The 13,279-nt window shown below is 49.4% G+C and overlaps 4 protein-coding genes across 4 annotated transcripts; 2 read left to right on the top strand and 2 right to left on the bottom strand.

Moving 5' to 3' along the window:
• Positions 1-2,419: 2,419 nt before the first annotated feature.
• On the bottom strand, positions 2,420-5,167 carry J7337_011494 (uncharacterized protein; the record flags this gene model as incomplete). Its single annotated transcript, XM_044829038.1, has 4 exons — positions 2,420-2,476; positions 2,773-3,141; positions 3,195-4,419; positions 4,470-5,167. 4 exons carry the CDS (start codon positions 5,165-5,167, stop codon positions 2,420-2,422), a joined length of 2,349 nt encoding a protein of 782 aa, XP_044675713.1.
• Positions 5,168-5,777: 610 nt separating this feature from the next.
• Positions 5,778-6,106, top strand: TMA7 (Translation machinery-associated protein 7; the record flags this gene model as incomplete). Its single annotated transcript, XM_044829037.1, has 3 exons — positions 5,778-5,799; positions 5,863-5,952; positions 6,012-6,106. 3 exons carry the CDS (start codon positions 5,778-5,780, stop codon positions 6,104-6,106), a joined length of 207 nt encoding a protein of 68 aa, XP_044675712.1.
• Positions 6,107-6,803: 697 nt separating this feature from the next.
• Positions 6,804-7,664, top strand: J7337_011492 (uncharacterized protein; the record flags this gene model as incomplete). The annotated part of the gene is made up of 3 exons (XM_044829036.1): positions 6,804-7,114; positions 7,223-7,355; positions 7,407-7,664. The coding sequence occupies 3 exons, from the start codon at positions 6,804-6,806 to the stop codon at positions 7,662-7,664; spliced, it is 702 nt and encodes a 233-aa protein (XP_044675711.1).
• A 187-nt stretch (positions 7,665-7,851) lies between these two features.
• On the bottom strand, positions 7,852-10,021 carry J7337_011491 (uncharacterized protein; the record flags this gene model as incomplete). The annotated part of the gene is made up of 2 exons (XM_044829035.1): positions 7,852-8,816; positions 8,866-10,021. 2 exons carry the CDS (start codon positions 10,019-10,021, stop codon positions 7,852-7,854), a joined length of 2,121 nt encoding a protein of 706 aa, XP_044675710.1.
• Positions 10,022-13,279: the final 3,258 nt, after the last annotated feature.

The raw sequence follows: 13,279 nt of genomic DNA, 5'->3' as shown, positions 1-13,279 counted from the left end.
CCCTTGGAATGGTCCGGACACACGAGGTCAAGGGCCGCTCACTATCGGCCTCCTTCTTGCGCGAATCGGCCGTGCCATGTTCATGTGGAGCTGGGATCTGGAGATGCCGTCACGGAGCGGACCCGGGGTAGGACACGGAGCATCACAAACACAAACGGTTATGCTATGTTACCCTGTATCTAACCACGATAACATGGTTCTTCTACGGAGTACTGTATCTTTTGGTTGATATTCACTTATTTGCCAGGCGGGTAGCACATCTCACAGCAATTCTGTTGTCCATTCACAGTTATCGTGTCCGATCACACGAGACATCATAATTGTCGCATTGGCCTGATCATCATCCAACACAAGAACCCTCACCAAGACACACAAACCGATCACCACGACGTCCTGTAGGTCTCCCGAATCACAGGCTAGCAAACTTCTACTGGACGGATCATCTCTCCTCATGAAACTTGTAGGGCAATCAGCAGCATAACCCAGCAAAATTGCACCAATGAATAACCGGGTTCATCGAAACAAAACCCGCCGATCCTGACGACACTCTCGCCACAGCCCGTCATAATGTCTCACTCAAAAACTGCCTGCCCCTGCGATTAAAGTGAGGCTGAGAAAATCCCGAACCCACTCCTGATTTCATCAAACCCTCAGGCTCAAGGGATCCTTGCCCTGCTCCTCCGAGCCTTAGTCTGGGCGCAATCTCCGTCGCAGGTTCTGTTACAGGTTTGTATGAGAAGGGTGTTACAGTCGACAATTTTATTCCTGCACATCATAATGCAGGGCAAGCAACGCTTTCGGTACATTCGGGGAGAACCGATAAGATCGCTCAAGACAAGACTAAGAGTGAGTGACGATCTGTGACATTGTTGATCAAGCAAGGGATATCGGATATTGGATCATCAAAAGCCTCACCTTTGAGCTCTCGTGCACATCAATCACATCACGACAATCATCGGCACAAACGTCACAGCTTGCTCGCCCTGCTCATCTTCTTCTCTGTACCACTGACTTTGTCTGTGTGACCTCATTGAACGTGAACGTCAACTCCTCAAACACAAAGAACTCTCTTCTTTGATAGTCTGACCAACCACTCTCTATCCCGACCAAGCGACTTACACAGACCACAACCCGTGTCCCCCAAACCATCTACAACAAACATCTCAAATGTAACATCGGCTGCCAGCAATCAGATCAACAAACCTAACCACAATGTGTAATCGGCCCTGATCGTTACGCCCAGTCTCTGCCTATCAGGCTGTCAAACTTGATCCTGGAATGAATGAATAATGTAGCCTAGAAAATGCACAACATTTTCACCTAGCGTCGGCTGCCTGGCGTGTTCATGCTCACGCGGGTAAGCAAGCCCACGCCTGCATCGCCACTCCGTGCCTGGGAGCCTCAATCAACCTCAATACCAAGCCCGAGCATGTGGATTCCTCCCGTATGAGCCGGGCGTTATGTGACTCGGAATACAGCGAGCACGCGGTCACGCATCGTAAAAAGACTCATTCAATCATCGGCGATCATTCATCAAACAATCCGAGCATTACTTAGGCGATTCCTTAGTGGCTATGCTATTAAAAGTCTGTAGGCATTTGTTTTAGATCCTCGTAAAGGATCGATACTCCAGAACTCCATCAAAAATTTCTAGCCTGCTTCTTCCAAGTCTAGACTCCAATAACCTCGGCCTCATGCGAGACATAACAGACAAGGTGAGACATAGCAAGGCATGACATAAAAACGGCGGTGACACGTTCAGAGACATCGATCAAACCACCACATGTTTTGAACCAGCCATTATCCTCCCTTGCTTTGTCTAGCCAAGTAAAATATCTTGCCCCAAAAAACTCTCATCCCGCGCCTTTGATTGTCTCAAAACAGCGTCATGAATCCATGATCCGAATGCTTGACACCCTCCTTACCGACGTACATGTCCCGCCCGTGCAGTAAAGAAGGGATGGCGCAGTGCATCAGCCGGCTTCATCCTTTTGTCGGGATTGAGGGTAAGACAGTGCTCGAGGAGATCAATGAAGTGGTTCAGGTCCTTCGTTTCCGCGTCATTCATCCCTGACGACGCAGCCATGAGTCTCGTCCGTAGGTCCCGGGTGGGCTTTACCACCGCCATTGTGCGGACGGTTGTCTGCAAGCGCAATCTGTTAGTTATCCATTCCTGACTCATGGTTCTAAAATGGGAAAAGGAATTCTCCATGTGAATGCGCATGCCAACAAGGGATGAGCGCTTGGCCAAACTCTTAGCAGCCGTTGAACTCGAATGCAAGGGATATGTAGGTCATCGTGGCTGACGTTGAGAGGGAGTCCGATCTACCGAGACAAAACAAGTCATGCGACCTGATCTTTAACCTCGAAAGGATCCCGAGGCGTTCTGTAACCCCATCTCATCACACCATCCATCCATCTATCCCTTGCTGAGTATGTTCGAGAACCCCGCAAGGGCGGCTGAGATCAAACATGCCTGATGGCTGTTGTTTTGATCTATTGACCGTTATGTGGGTGGTGTTGGTCATCGTCAAGTTACCCCACATATCCCGAGCGCTTCAGTCTGCAAGGGATCTAACGTAGGCGCTTACGCTCGCAGAGCCCCATGATGGAACAGCCCCCAGCCATTGTGGCAAAAATAGCATAGACCTCGCGTGGGCGGCCACCAAGAGCATGGCCATATGGCGCTTGTAGGAAGATGCAAGGAGTGTGATGGCAAAAACAACAACAGAAACAACGTGGAGGGAGTGAATGAATGGAATCACAACATACCTTGCCTAGAACCTTGTCTCGTTCGATGCTGACGAATTGTCCCTTGTCGTCAAAATGAGCCGGCGATAGTTGACCACGCTTGAACAACTTCGGCGTCAACCTTCCTCTGATCTCCATAATTGCCTTGAGCATCTGGTTGTTGCTGTCTCCAGCAAAGAGGATTTTGCCGGTGTACATCTCATACAACGTGCAGCCGATAGACCACATGTCGACGGCATAATCGTAAGGAATGCCCAAAATAATCTCCGGTGCTCGGTAGAATCGACTGACGAGGTATGGAGTGACATCCATGTGCGCTGTCGCCGCATCCGTCTTGTCGATAGCCGTACCCAAATCACAGATCTTTAGCACGTTGTGACTCTCGTTTACCTACTAAAGTTAGCACTCGCGTGTCTTAATGTTAGCATCGTGGGGTTGCATACCAAGATGTTGTCCGGTTTGAGATCAGCATGAATGATACTGCACTTTCGCATGTGCGCGAGAGCGACAAAGATCTGGTATGCGTATGCTCGCGTAGCTCCAAGATTGATACCCACATTGTTACCAAACTTTCGCAGAACCTCTCGCAAGTTCATGCTCAGGTTCTCGAACACCATGCACAGATGACCCTTGTAGTCGAACTGGCGGATAAACTTGATGATGTGCTTGCGACCCTCAGGGTCGGCCTCGTTGAGCTTCTCCAGAATAGCGATCTCTGTGTATCCTCCCTTTCGGAGGGCGTCATTGTTTCGCATCATCTTGATAGCGACGAGCTCCTTCGTGGTGATGTCGACGGCACGAGCTACCCCTGAAAACATACCCCTTCCCAGTGCTGCCTGGATCTGATACCGACCATTCAAGACTTCACCAATGCGAATCTTGTAGTATCCATCTTTGTCGTCACCTTCAAGAATACCCCCCTTGATAGCTGGGACATCAGGGGCCTTGCCGTCACCCTCGATAGGCGCGACCGGCTCGACAGGTTTTGTGGCATACTTTTCCTCGTCAAAGTCTTCCGCAAACATATCGAAGTCATCATCGTCATCATCACCGCCGGTCTTTTCGGTAGACTCTTTCTGAACATCTTCCTGTGGCTGTTGTTCCGTTGCAATGGGATGCTGCTCACCATGAAGTACGACGTTCCCGTGCCGGAGCTCATGTCGTCGTTCATCCTCCTGCATGTCTCCAGTAGGATCGTAGTCAGCGGCTGAGGGGCCATCCTCCTCGTCTGGCTGAGCCTTGCCGTGGTTGTTCATCAGGGCTCTGTCATCGAGGAAGTTGATGCCTCCCGGAGACATTTCGGTATGTGATCCAGGAGAGCGTGGTGATGCGATATCTGCACCTCTGGTCAATAAGATCCTTCCACCAGATGCTGTTGACATACCTGATCGGGGAGTGCGGGGGCTTTCAATATCGGAATGTGCTCTCATGGGCGTGTCGGGCGCGGTGGACGCAGGAGAAGCTCCGTGAGCTTTACTCGCAGCCGCACCTACAGCATGGAGAAGGAGAGGAGTCGCAGAACTGTGCTTAGCCAGAATCTCCTCACGTCGCTTGCGGCGTCGCTCGATTTCAGCTTCTTCGTCAAAAGGCTCAGGCTCTTCGTAGTCGGGCTCTGGCTCTGGCTCTGGCTCCGGTTTTCGTTCCGGTTCCTTCTGAGCTGCTGGCTCCCTATAAACATGTTAGTATCTCGTTTAACCGAGGAGTGTAGGTCAACATACTGCTGAGAAGCCTTGGAAGTACCATGTCCATTTGTAAGGCCTTGTTCAGGTTTAGCATGATGTTCTTGGGCGCGTGAAGCCTCTCCTACTGTCGTCCTCTTGGACATAGACCCGCCATTTCTCGAACTGTCTTCATACTTAAGTTCCTTCGGCCCATCGTCGCGACGATCGTATTGGCCTTCTCTGACAAAGCGATCAAACCTGCCTCTATCCGAAGGTCGAGATCTTTGAGGAGAGCGACTCCTGTTTCGAGGTCGTTTGTTAGAATACCGATCTCGGTCCCCCTCGCGGTAGTTGTCTCGGTCACGGCTCCGATCGCGGCCCCCGTAGCTGAAATTTGATGTTCGTGATGCAGGTCGATCTAGGTCATCGTATTGTCCTCGCGGCTTTCGATGGTCGTCACGTCGCGAATCCTCGTAGTTCCGGCGATAGGCCTGATCGCGAGGTCTGGAGTTGTAGTGATCTCTGTCCCTATTCCTGTCTCTTTCGTCGTGCGATCGCTTGTAGCCACGGGGTGAAATGCTTCGTCGTGACCCGTTGCTGTATCTAGAAGCCGAATCGTGATCCGGAGTCGAAAGTCTACTTTTGTTTCTGTCTTGACGGTCAACACTGCTTCCTCCAGTATGCTGCAGTGAAGTTGCCTTCAAATCTTTAGCGGCGTTCTCGACGATCTCGCCTTCGTCCGAACTCGACGCCATGATGACGACGGTGCTATTTAGATCCTCAAGGCCTTGAAATGGAGAGAAGCAGAAACAGTGTCAGCGCTGGGGACTAGGAAGAGCAGAGTGCAATGGGAGAAGAGCCCAACCGGATCAGTAGTGACTCGTAGAGGCTCAGAGCCGATAGGGGAGGTAATGTAGTGGATGAAGGAAGGCTGGAGCACAGTCCAGATGAAAATGAAAATTGGTTAAGCGAATTGGAAACTCTGAGGCGGATGGAGGTGTCGTAAAACCTAAACAGGTGCCGTGATGCGAGATGAAAGTTATTATCTGAACCGAGTATCTCTAGACTTTTTGACGTCAGGTATATAACAGCGCAACAACTTAATGAGGCTACAAGGCCCATTTTCTGGATTAGCTAAGCCCCGAAAGACCCTTATCCATCTTATCGCGCTTATCCCCGCGGTCGAAAGTGGGCTCACCACTACCAGTGAGTGGGCTGGGCTGTGCTGAGCGCGAGAGGGCCTGGACAAAAGTCAATAAGCGGGAGGCAACTTTTCCCTCTCGCGACAATCTTTGTTTCTTCAACCGTAGCTTTGCCTCCTTTTTAACACAACTCAAAACTCTCTTTCACTTCACATATATCAAAATGGGTGGCGCTAACCGAGAAGGTTCGTTAAATTTCTCCGACTGAATTCCTACAGAGACAGAAAACTAACCCCTCCAAACCACAGGCGGCAAGGTCAAGCCCTTGAAGCAGGCCAAGAAGGCCCAGAAGGAACTTGACGACGATGACAAGGCTTTCCTCGAGAAGAAGCGCGCCGGTACGAACCGCCAAATACGAAATATACAAAGAAACATCACACTAACCTCTAGGATACAGACGAGAAGGCTCGCAAGGAACTTGCCGCCAAGGCTGGAGGCAAGGGCCCTCTCAACACCGGTGGCCAGGGCATCAAGAAGAGCGGAAAGAAATAGACGTTTCGCGAGGTTCTAGCGACGATTGAGCGAAGACTCGAGATATCCCTGGGGGCTTTGGATGGCGTGAGCGCATCAGACAGACAGCCTGCGTGTTTTGGGCGTTTTAGACATTGGCGCTCACTGATCACGATATTTTCGCGCGATGGCTAACGATAAATGAATTCTATGCTGACCCAAATGCTGACTGCAGTGCCTCGATATTCCCATGCAATTAGATTTGAGAGTAGCCATGATCGTAGAAATGCTAGAACGTCAATGTTATGATAGTAAAACCTCCACTGTATTGTATTAGTGCACCTCGCTTGTGAATTTCTCTAGCGAACAGCAGATCTCTCGCCAAAGACTTTCATCTCCATTTTCAAGTCCATCATAACCTCTTTTGCAATAAAATAGGGTCTTGTACTAAAATAGAGTGGAACTTCTACGACGCTTCTAGAGGCCTTCTTTCATTAAGCGTACATCATCGATTTGTCTTTAGCCTCGGAGCACGTTGCGTGTCTTTTCATGTGCTTGTCCCAACAAAACTACCCTGGTCCAACAACACAACAATAAACGACCGGAGAAGTGGAACTTGGTTCATATATAAGTCGAGAACTAGGACGCAAGGGCAGAAACTAATTGTCGGTTAATGATTCTATGCAAAGTTCCTGACTCTAGCTGTGTTCGTTCCAAGTCTGGATAGCCTCATTTCATCATGGCCGAAACTCAGCCCTACGGCGTTCGCAATCGTCGGCCTTCAGCCACAGACAACCTTATCAATGCCGCTAAGAACTTCGAGTCAAAGGTTGAGCAGTCTCTTCTCATTCTTTGGGATGATCTCCCAGCCTGGCGTCGCGACAACGCCTTCATCCTCTCGGGCTACCGCCAATCTCATGGCTCTTATGCCCATTCGGTCCGCTCCCTCTTCTACCTCCACAATGAATCCGTCAACATCTGGTCTCACCTCCTCGGTGCCATAGTATTTCTCGCTAGTGCAGCATATGTTGATCGAGTTGTCCGTCCACGGTACGAAAGCGCAAGTAGCGCTGACGTATTCGTCTTTGCATGCTTCTTTGGAGGCGCTGTTGTTTGTCTGGGAATGAGTGCCACGTACCACACTTTGTCGAATCACAGCGATACTGTTTCGAAGTGGGGGAACAAGTTGGATTACACAGGCATCGTGGCTTTGATCGTTGGCAGCTATGTTCCAGCTCTGTATTACGGCTTCTTCTGTCTGCCTAATCTGATGGCCTCCTATCTATGGGTTGTAAGTTCATGATGTGTCTACTGATGGCAGAGAAACTTGCTGACAAAATAGATATGTATACTCGGCCTTGGATGCACAATCGTTTCATGGGTTGAGCGCTTCCGGACCCCAGCATGGCGTCCATATCGTGCAATGATGTTCATCGGCCTTGGTCTCTCTGGCGTTGTTCCTGTCATCCATGGCCTCTTCATCTATGGTTACCAAGGTCTTGAAGATCGCATGAGTCTCAGCTGGGTTCTCCTCCATGGTGTAATGTACATCTTTGGCGCTGTACTCTATGCGGTATGTCCTCCCCGACTCTTCACGTAAAGCATCTAAATCTGACTTGATAGGCTCGTTGGCCCGAGAGAAGCGCACCTGGCGCCTTTGATATCTGGGGAAGCTCGCATCAGATCTTCCACATTTTCGTCATCCTTGCAGCCGTCACACACTTTTACGGCATGGCCAAGGCTTTCGACTACCATCACACCATTATGGGTTCTCAGTGTCTCATGGACTAGTTTTCCTCCTCTTCTGTTATCGTCAAGCCGAGATCTGTGACCCTCACCAGACCTGAGCCCATCGCCACAGCAGCCCAACATCCATACTCTTCGTTAGGATTCCATTCGGCCACCGTGATCCTTGTCAGTGGCTCGTAGATGATGGCTCGGGTCGGATCCATGATTGCGCCCCCTTCTTCTTCATCGTCCCCGACAGCTGTGTCGGTATCCTTCTTCTTTGGCTTCTTCCCTTTCTTGACCGGCGGTTTATGGGCTGAATGCTTAGTCAGGCTGCGCTCCAATATGAAGCCTGTCGCTATTCTTGACACTCCTCGCGCTGCCGCGGGTGAGCCAGTGGGGAAAAGCTTTGCAGGGCGATGTTCGTGATGGAAAACTCGGATACGGTCCGTGGGTTCACGTCTTGTGGTGAAGAGTTCAACCTGTGGATTGATAGCCCACAGTGAGCCGTCTAGAGAGCCGACAAGGAGGTATGGATGTGTTCGTCCGACTGCGAGACATGAAGGAAAGCTTTCCCCTGTAAAGACACGACGCGCAACAGGGAATTGCGAATGGTGCATGAAGCCGATATGGGTATTCAAAACACCGGCGGATGGGTACATGGAGTAGAAGCCAAGCAAGTGATCGCTGTATCCAAGCAAATTTGGTTGTGTTCCGACTGTAAGGTTCTGGACTTCGGTTGACTCGAAACTTGGCGCACGAAGGTCAATCAGTTTGACAGTTCCACCTACAGGGGTTGAGGCAACGAGGTAGGGCATTGCTGGATAGCCTGAGACGAGATCGACCACGATGTTGTGGTGGACAGGATGTCGGGATAGGAGGCGATGAGGACGGATGGACCAAATAGCAATAGAGCCGTCAGTATAACCCACGACCAGCCTGTTGAAGTTGATCCATGTAAGCGCGGTCGCTTTGGCGTCTTCATCTGGGAAGCCAAATACAGCTATTGGCTGCGCAACCTTTTCTGAACACTGTTAGCTATTGGACTAGCATCAGTACAATATTGAACTCACCATAACTTCCCCCTCCGCCGTCACCAGCCTCCACCACGTACACGTTGCCATCATCGCAAAGAATGGCCAAGAAACCGCATGCGGGACTCCATTTCACTCTTCGAGCCCGCCCAAATTCGAGACATATCGTCTTGCGCAGTATTGGAGGTTGCATCGAAGGTCGAGCAAAGCCATTCTCTTGCCTCTCTCCGACGAACTCCCATAACTGCACAGTGCCGTACTTTTGGAACTCTGGATTCAAGGATTCCTGTTCGTAATCGTATAGTTCTTGATCGGAATGTGGAATAACACAGAGGGCTAGAAGTTGCGGCGAGTTGGCGTTGTTCAGAGGTGCCCAGTCCATACCGGTGACGATACCGCCGGCATCTAAAATCCACCCCAAGGGCGCGTCGTCATTTTGCATTGGGAGGCCATTCTGAGATATAGAGTATGAGTCACCAGGTTGGAATTTGAGCTCTTGTTGAGATGTGGGCGGCCCTAATAATACTGGCATTGGCTCTCTCTTAAACTGGTACCGCGGAACTTCATAGGTCGGCAGTGGTACCATCGCGTTTGCTTCTGGTAAACTCTCCCTGACACGCTCATACCAATGCTCGGCGCTGTAAGCTTCCCTTTCGAAGTAGCTAGGCGACCAAACACCTCGATCTTTCTGACCCTCATCATCCTGAATTTTCGGAGGAAGCACTGTCCAGTCCATCCAACGATCCAGCATACCCGTGACCAACTTGACGCCATCTTCATGACGTCCGTACCATGCCTCAACTAGTTGCTTGGCTTTAAACCCGCGGTCGTAGGGCCCCCAGTACGATCTCACAATGCGCCCATCCGCCACAGGCTCAAGATCGAGGTATCCCGTGAAGCCGGCTGCGCGAACGTTGAAGGGCCTGATAGGCTTGACACGTTGACGAGCAAATCTGTCCAGGACGCCATCTGGTTCGCTCACAGGACCGTCGGATTCTGCATCATCATTTTCGTCGTGCTCTTGGCCGAGGGCGAGCTCTTCGGCACTTTCTTCTGCAGCGGCAGCCTCATCAAAGTTTTCATCCCGTTCTGCGTGCTTGGAAGCGCGATCGAGAGTTTCTTCGTCGGAACTACCTTCGAAGTCGTACTTCTCTATCGTATATCGCTTCGTGCGATTGGATCTCCGAGTTCTCATGATGAGTTGTGAGTGATAAGGATGGAAGCGAGCTGAGCTGGATGTGTACTGAGACAAATTTTAGTGGGGAGGCTACCCTGTGCAGCTCGATAACACTGGGTTTACCACTGACTTCAGTCCGGCGGACCTACCTGACCGGGGGAGGCAAGAAAACTTGAGACCGTTATCCTAAGTGATGGAAAGGTTTAGGAAATTTAGTACAGGTTTAAGAGAGTCTTTACTGAGTTTATTTTGGTATGCTCTTCTAAAACCTCATGTTTTGCTCCCTGAGGTTGACCGAAGGATAGTTGGGGAGTTTGCTAAGGTGGGGAGGGAGTAACAAAACGAACAAAAATTTATCGCATTTACGAGACTGCCGCAAATATGATCATTGATATTTATTTGAATCTTATTAAGCGCGAAAAGGCCATATTCTTTATTGTTCCCTGGGTGCTTTTCTTAACCACCAACTCTAATGGAACACTAGAGCACTAGGCTTCCTACCTTCTGCAAGGCAAAAAGACCCAAAAGAATTGGTTACATATATTGTAGCAGTCACAAAATGTGGTCTCCGTCCGCTGTGGGTGAGTTTGTATACAGGAAAAAATGTCGTCAAGTGGCTTTTGCTTCTCTTAAGAGCCCTATCTCTGTCACTCAAAAACATGCCGTCCACACATTTCTGGTGACGCAGGAACGGGTTTGCTATAGCTAGCATTGCTAATAGACTAGAAGCAGGGCTTAGAAGAGACACATGGTCCCGTTGATGCCTCCTACCCGCGTTTCCCTTAGGCATTCTAGGCAAGTTTCAAGTATGACTGGCTGGAGATGTGAGCCAGTAAACAAGCGGCAGGATTAGTGTATAGAGTTTTGGAACATACGCAGAATCTTTCAGTCCTGAACATACGCAGAATCTTTCAGTCCTGAGGTCGAATATCGGTTTCCTTAGGAGGAGTCTTGGGTGCCAGATCCTGGTTCGTCAGGTCATCTAACCTCTTTTTGATGACATTAAGAATGTCGTTAATGGGCTGTAGCTTCTCATCAAGGATCTCCTCAAACTCCTTCTTTGAGAGGTGTAAAATAGTGCCTGGCATGGTTGCGCTTTGTACCCAACGTCGTTGTCTTCTACTGATCGAAAGGGTTGTCGAAGCGTCGAGACTGACTGATCCGGTAGGTAGAATCGGTGATGATATCTGGATGGATAATTTGAGGTTGTATAGTTGATTGATGAATTTTTGGTTGATGGTGTGCGTTTAGAAGAAAGAAAAGAAGGGAGGGAAGATGAGTAGAGTCTATTGGGATTTTGTGAGGGCTAAGTACTGAGTTAAACCTTTTGTAAAAGCTTGTCAGGACTGAGTTGGCAAGTATTAAGTTAAACCTTTCCCCAAACTCTAAAACTCTAAAGAATGAGCAAAGACTCTCCCTCGAGCTTCGTCTCCGAAGCCACGAAAGTAAGGCAGCCAGGCAGCCAGGCAGCAAACAGTTGTCTAAAGTCATGATGGACATACACTTCCCTGCCACGCCTGAGAAAAAGGTCTCAACAAATGAACACAAACTACCTACATAAGCGAGCAACACTCTATCTAGTCAAATTGCCGGCGTTGTTGCAAGTCTTGGCAAGACACGGAATATCCATGCTTTTGGGATGTGTTTGCAGGACACGATAAAGGGTGTGACATTCCCCTCAGCTCCCCATGCTCATATAGTATATTCGAAGTGATCGCAACTGTCCCGACACCGCAAACTAGCATTGAAGAACATAACAACACAGCAACAATACCTCACACCTATGATGAATGATCGAGCAGTTGCTAAAAGAGGAGATCTGCGGAAGTTGTTTAGAAGTGAGCCACAACCAACAAGGAACCCTCGCGCCGCGGTAGTACAAACGATCCGCAAGCTAAGGTTGAAGGCGAAGCGCCGCAAGAGATTCCGCGACGTACATGCGCAGACTATATATATATCACAAGACAAGAAGCATCAGGAGTAGAGTCAGGGAAGACCCGATCAGGAATTTTACTGATGAACTTGTAAGACATACAACGCGCCAAAGACACCCCCTATATAGACATTGAAGGAGTCTGGACAGTTTCCAGACCGGGCTGGACAGAATTTTGGCCTCAAGCCTTCAATTTATTTTGTCCGTGATTATATAACCACCTGGTACTCCTCAAGAATGGATGAAAATGAGCGAACCGGTATGTGAACCAACGGCCAAGCTGAAGGGAGAAAACTAACGGTTATATGATAAGACTATATCACCATCATCCCCGATGGAGATGTCGTCCTTGTACTGGGGAAGTCCAGAACAGCGGTTGGGATCACTGCTTCATTTCTGAAGCATATACCACCCGTCTTCGAACGGGTGCTGGCCCTGCCAATACTCGAGGGCTAGGCGGCCCGATCCTTCCGGCAGAGCAGCCGGGCTCTCTATGGGTCAGACCCAGAGTGCCTCACCGCAGAGCCTCGGGCCATCGTAGGCGTGTCTGTCCTGGCAGACAAGTATGACATGATGGCGAGTTCTGCCAGGTGGCGGCCATCTGGTTAGGGTATCCAGCGGCGACAACAACCCAGCCAGACCATCAGGCCGCCTACCGGTTTCGAATGGAAAGGGAATTCTTCCAGAACAGTCAATTTTCCATCAGGATAGGCTGGTATCTTCGGGGCAGCATGCATCCTCTTCTCCGCCATCCCCAATCGATAGTGATGCATACCAACGATGGCCTCGGCCCACGAGATACACCCTTGAAAAGTTGGACGGCGTTCAAAATCTAGGCATCGGCTCACTGGTTTGTTGCGATGAACATCAAAACTCGCTATGAGATGAACTTAAGAAAAGGGACATTTTCAGTCGTTATAAAATGTTACCCAAGCATGGCTATACAGACAGCAAGGACACTAGTTCGCCATTTGCACTGTCAAATGAGATACTTGGGTGGAAGGAGGGATATTTTCCTAAAGAAGGAGAACTTCCAAGAAGATGGATATTCATTATTAAGGCTCTATTACGAAAGATAACTGTGATCGTTCAATGGGCAGAGTCGCTCGGGGTATAAACTCTTTGACCAAAATTGGAGAGAGAGAGCTTCTTTTTACGATTTCGATAATATGAGGATTAAATAAATAAAAAAGATTTATGAATACTGAGAAAAAGAGCCTATAGAGATATAAAGAAGACTTTAGTTGTATGATAATTGGCTATATTGCAAAACAGTGACTCTGCCACCGATTTCAATGTGATGGATGCCTTGTAAGTCGGCTTCACCTCTTTAGAACAGTCAG

This window comes from Fusarium musae, chromosome 9 (assembly GCF_019915245.1).
Source record: "Fusarium musae strain F31 chromosome 9, whole genome shotgun sequence".
Lineage (NCBI taxonomy): Eukaryota > Fungi > Ascomycota > Sordariomycetes > Hypocreales > Nectriaceae > Fusarium > Fusarium musae.
The sequence above is the reverse complement of the archived record's forward strand: the minus strand, read 5'-3'. Positions and strand labels throughout refer to the sequence as shown.